A 5,670-nucleotide genomic window follows, 5' to 3' on the forward strand; every position below is an offset into this window, starting at 1 on the left:
ATACGGCTCGGATTTCCTGTCTGGCATTGAGGACCTCCATCCATTGATGGGAGAGCAGTAGCAGCATATCCAGGGTAGAGTGACCTGGTCTGAAACCAAATTGATGATTGGAAATCAAGCCATTGGAGAAGAGGAAGGATTTCATGTCTGAAGCATGATTGGTTCATGATTGGTTCATCGGTACATTTTACTGATCCCGTCCCACGTTGACTTCCTCCTCGGTGTCATTATTCTGCCACGTGAGCACCCCAGGGGTATTTCCCCCTTTACATTTTTGAGGCTATTTCTCCAAAATAAGCTCAGAGTAGTTTCCGGTATCCGGCCGGACGTCCGTCCGTTAGCATTCGACGAAAACATCTTATCACAAACTACCCGACCAATGTGGGCCAAATTTGGTACAATGTATCATGACAGCAAGGACTCATGGGGTTGTGCTCCCCATCGGTATACACCCCTTATGAAGGGCATAAAAGGGGGGGGGTTAACCCAAAATATTGGTGTTTTATTAAAAAATAATCTTCTTCTCAGTAACCGCTAGACAAATCCAGACCAAACTCACCATTCGTCATCGGGACCGTTCCCTAACCTTAAGTTGTGCTCCTCATGGCCCTATCTTCCCCGAAAGGGGTCCACAGGCCCCTCCCCAAATCCCTCATTTTCAATAAAACATCTTCTCCATAACTACCTGAGTCATACGGACCAAATTAGGTACAATACATCAGGACATTAAGGTCTCATGGGATTGTGCCTCTTATCTGGATCCGCCCATTTCAAAGGGGGGTGAAAGGGGTTTTTCCCCCAAATATTGGTATTTCATTCAAAAATCTTCATCTCAGAAACCGGCAACTGGATCCAGACCAAATTGGTCATGCCCTAACCTCAAGTTGTGCTCCCCAAAGCAGTATCTCCCCTGGCAAGGGGGCCATGGCCTCCCTCTCCTAATCCTCATATTCACGAAAATATATTTCCCTCACAAACTCCATGACCGATTTGGACCAATTTTGGTATGACACATCAGACCAGAAAGGTCTTGTGGAGTTGTGCTCCCCATCCAGATCTGCCCCCGATAAGAGGCTGAAAAGGGGTGTTTCATGACACGTAATCTCTTCATGAAACGTAAGGAGCATTCCGTTAGCTTAAGTTGTGCTTTCCATGACCGTCGCACTTCAGGAAGGGGAGGCCATGGCCCGTTCCCCCTGAATCCCTCACTTTCACCCGACCTGTTGTGGAGAGTGAGCCGCTCTTTCCGCAGGTGGCTCACCAAGAGGGAATCTTCATTGCCGGACAAACTCAACACGATCGTTCAGTCTTTCCGATGGGGACTGTCCCGAACTCTCCCGCACGGGTGAAAGTGCTGCAACCTTGTCCTCGTCGTCACGATCACGTGGCACGCTCTGTACAGAGCATTGTTCTTTTTTTTTCCTTTTTTTTACCGAAGCTGTTTATTGCCCAAGGTTACAATCCCGGACGCAGGATGTGCGTGTGTGCAGGAATTTGTTGAGGGTGCCGCCTGCCGGAGATAGCTGGCTTACTCGTGGCGAAGACGTCCGTGGCACGTTGAACGTTTATCCAGCCTGGCTGAGACCTTGCCTGAGAAACACCAGGATGGCAGTTTACAGTTGTGTAGATATTTGATCCTCGGGTGGACAGCATGGAGGTGAGTGTGTGTACCTGTGCTGTTGCTCGATGTGAAGTTTTGTTCCTCTCACAGTTCACACAAATGGGTGTTGGGAGAGGTATTTGTCTTGTTTGCATAGTATGACGTCACCAGCAGGGGGCGCTGCATCCTGGAGCATACCATCTTTCAAAGCGCACCATGTCAACGATAATACGATGATAAAGTTATTCAAGACTGTTAAGAAAGCAACACTGTCATGCAATGGACAATTTTTGAAAGGTAGTGGTGGTGGTGGTGGTGGTGGTGGTGGTGGTGGTGTTGGTGGTGGTGGTGGGGCCAGGTTGGGGCTGTTGATATGACTGTATTTCTCGGTTTATTTGATGATGATGATTGTTGAGAAGGTTTACATCACAACGATGTTACATGGGACCTCTGACAGTAGCAGCCCACCAGCCTCAAGTGTTGTGGGTGAGATGGACAAGGGATGTGCGAGCTGTTGAGCCTTGAAGTGGATACGTGAAACATCTGGTCTCTGTTGCTCCAATGGCAAAGTCCCAAGTCCTACTTCTTCAAGCACCTCCACAACCTCTCTCCACCAGCCGTTTGTCGGTCAAACAACAGATTCAAAGCACGTTCTCAGCAACATTCGAGGATATAACCCTGAAGAACTCTTCCACTTGGCTGGAATCCAACGTTCACCATGGAGGGTCAAGTTCATCACCGGATCGGAAGTCGACGTCCAATCCCCAACGAAGATGTGAGCTTTTGTGGAACATTACTACTTGGGTGAAGAGGACCCGGTGCAAAATGTTTCCCGGTCTGAAGCAGTACGTCTTCCATGACCGATGGGAGATGCTGCACAACTGCAATGTCTACGTAAACACCCTCAAGATGGCCATGGACTTCATGACTGACTCAAGCAACAGAGACGACGAGATTGTCATCAATGGCGATCGACGGCCCGAGACTGATCATGAGAGGTGCTTCAATGCTCCGACACGCAATGAGGTTGCCTTTCTGATGAGAGATATGGAGCACGGCGAGCGTGAGATTGTTCTACGTCACAGAGAAAGCTTCCTCCAACGAATATGCGAGACCCACAGGTCCTGTGATCCTCTCCAATAACCACTCCTGTTTCCAAATGGAGAGGATGGTTACATCCTCCAGAGACAATCAGCTCCTATCAGTGGAGAAAAAATATCATTACTGGAGTTCGATTTATGTCAGTGTCGGAGTAAACAGACACAAGTTAATAAAATAACTCGGCAAGCCAAAAGAGAGTATGAGAAGGACGTGGCTAATAATATTCAACATAACTTGTACGTGCCCGTACGTGCGCTGCCATACGTGCAAAAAAAAACTTTCAAACCGCGTGCGAGAAACAACAATCACACAGGCCGTTCCTTCGCTCTCGCGTGCCCGTACGTGCGTGGCCGTACGTGCGTGGCCGTACGTGCAAGAACAAAAAAACAAAACAACTTTCAAACAACCACACAGGCCGTTCCTTTGCTCTCGTAAACGACGACTGGATTGGGGCATTGTGTTTATCTATAAATGCGCATAAGAAATCGAGAAATTATTAGAATACAGTGTCATCACTATCCGGAAGTAGTGCGTGCCCGTACGGAATGTTCACATGCATTCCACAAATTATCGCTTGCATTTAAGTAACAACTGCTGTGATACTTACACACACTGAGTTAATGAAAATCCAAATTAAAATCCAAATTAAAATCAAGTTTACCTGCCTGTCTTTGCTCGTCATGACATTCGCTGCCATTGACCATTGCCACTCCTATGCTACGGTAACTCTGGCTCCCTTTCCCCATCGGCCACGCCTACGCAGCAATATGTCCTGTCATTGGTTTGGTAAATAAATTGCCATAACTTGGAAAACACTTGGGAAACAGCTGAAACGGATGAAGAAGGACGATATCAAACCTTGAAAAGGCACATACACAGGTCCCCGACGTCAATTGTGACGTCATATGAAACGAAGAAGAAGAATTGTGACGTCAATTGTGACGTTATAGCACCGTATCCTGTCATTAGTTTGGTAAATAAATGGCCGCATCAACGTGTCTTGTCATTGATTTGGTAAATAAATTGCCGCGGCAACGTGTCCTGTCATTGGTTTGGTAAATAAATTGCCATAACTTGGAAAACACTTGGGAAACAGCTGAAACGGATGAAGAAGGACGATATCAAACCTTGAAAAGGCACATACTCAGGTCCCCGGCGTCAATTGTGACGTCATATGAAACGAAGAAGAAGAATTGTGACGTCAATTGTGAAGTCATAGCACCGTATCCTGTCATTGGTTTGTTAAATAAATGGCCATAACTTGGGAACCACTTGTCCGATTAATATCAAACCTTGAAAAGGCACCTACTCAGGTCCCCAGCAATATACCTGGCAAGTTTCAATTAGATTGGACCAGTGGTTGTCGAGAAACAGCGGTCACAGACAGACACACACACACACACACACACACACACACACACACACACACACACACACACACACACACACACACACACAGATTGGTGGAATTATAGAGAGATAACAAGGCTTTCTTTAAGTATATCAGGGGAAAGGAACAGGTTCGGACTAGTGTGTGCCCATTGAGGAATAGCACCGGAAGGAATTCATGGCGTTCAGCAGCCGCAATGATTTGTGCTTTGAAGTGCTTTTCGAAATCAGAGACAGCAGATTCCACGGTCCTATCTGTGCCCGGAAAGATGTACAAGAGCCGTCGTCCCTCCGTCCCAAGCAATGTTACAGAAGGGCACACTATTGCATTCAGGATAGGCCTCACTCTCTCTGAAACGACTGAATGGCAAACCCCAACTCCCATTTACTTTCTTAACAATCCTCTTGAGGAAGTTCAGTCATTCAAACTCCTGGGACACACTGACATGATCTTTCTTGGGTCTCACGATCAGCCGTGACCTTTCTTGGGTGAAGCACATCTCAAAGTTGGCCTCAAAAAGCCGGCCGCCGACTGGGCATCCTCAGTCGTACAAGTCCTTCCTCGGCACACCTGAACTCCCATCCACGGACAAGGCTTTCGTCCGCAGCTTGATGGAGTATTGCTGTCCCCTCTGGCCTGGCTCCCCTGCCTCGTCTCTTGCTCAGCTTGACGTCATGGAAACCAAGACCTTCAAGATCATTGGGAACTCCCACCTTGAAGCTGATTCTGCAGGCAATGAAATCTCTTCGCCATCGCCCACAGGTCAATCTTTGAACACGACCGTGTGGTCAATTTTCATCGCTGAGTCGATCTTGGCCTGGAAGTTTTAAAGGTCAATCTTCAATCCAGGGTTTTAAAGGTCAATCTTTTAACACGACCGTGTGTTCACTGCGCTTTTATTTCTCATGACAAAAAAAACCTCGAAAAATATTTTTCATCAAAGACTACTTCAGGTCTCTTCTCTTGGCGATGTAGACGGTGACTTCCAAGCGGGCCTCATGGGCGGTGTACGGAATCGTTTTTCTTCAATATCAAGAAATACAAGGCGCAGGAAGGTGAAACTCGTTGCACGTGATGTGGAATGTGCGCAGATCCGTCATTTTGACGAGTTTTTTATACGGGTTATTATATTATATAATATCCTCGTGTTACAGGGGGGGGGGCGTGATGACGTGAGATGATTTCGTGATGACGAAAGGCCGTGCGCGCATGCGCAGTACATCGCCCTTCCCCTCGCGCGTCCACTCGACCAAGTCCCGTTCCATCGTTGCAGGACAGTCAACTGAATCTTTTGACATAACGGACTCACGTTTTGTGTTGCGGGGAACCCCTCAGGTGTTCCCGAGTCGAGGGAATCCCGCACGTGTTCCCTTGGGGGAATCCCGCAGTAGTTCCCCTGTACTTCGCCTTTTGACGCCCTTTGTGTTGTGAGACTCCTCAACCATGGCGCCATCGTCGGCTCCGATCTTCCTGTTCGTTGTGTTCGGCGCGGGTAAGTCACACAGCAGTAATTAACCTCGTGCTTTGTTTCCCCCACACCGAGGAATTTGAACTTCGAGTTCAACGACAAATTGATATA

At 47.6% G+C, this 5,670-nt stretch overlaps 1 protein-coding gene across 6 annotated transcripts in view; it reads left to right on the forward strand.

Annotated features, from left to right (window-relative positions):
• The first annotated feature begins 5,212 nt into the window (after positions 1–5,212).
• LOC147006607 (neural cell adhesion molecule 2-like) overlaps positions 5,213–5,670 on the forward strand; it is a 77,464-nt gene continuing 77,006 nt past the window's right edge. For 2 of the 6 annotated variants that reach the window (XM_085868418.1, XM_085868419.1), the window contains exon 1: positions 5,231–5,583. In XM_085868418.1, the coding sequence (XP_085724544.1) occupies positions 5,535–5,583 (49 nt within the window). In that variant the 5' untranslated portion in view covers positions 5,231–5,534. Of the gene's footprint in view, positions 5,584–5,670 lie in introns of all 6 variants that reach the window. The other 4 variants (XR_015054729.1, XR_015054728.1, XM_085868417.1 and 1 more) reach the window with 4 other exon arrangements.

This window comes from Eptatretus burgeri, unplaced genomic scaffold (assembly GCF_056783735.1).
Source record: "Eptatretus burgeri isolate ZD-2024b unplaced genomic scaffold, Ebu_testis_v1 Ebu_testis_scaffold_3161, whole genome shotgun sequence".
Classification (NCBI taxonomy): Eukaryota; Metazoa; Chordata; class Myxini; order Myxiniformes; family Myxinidae; genus Eptatretus; species Eptatretus burgeri.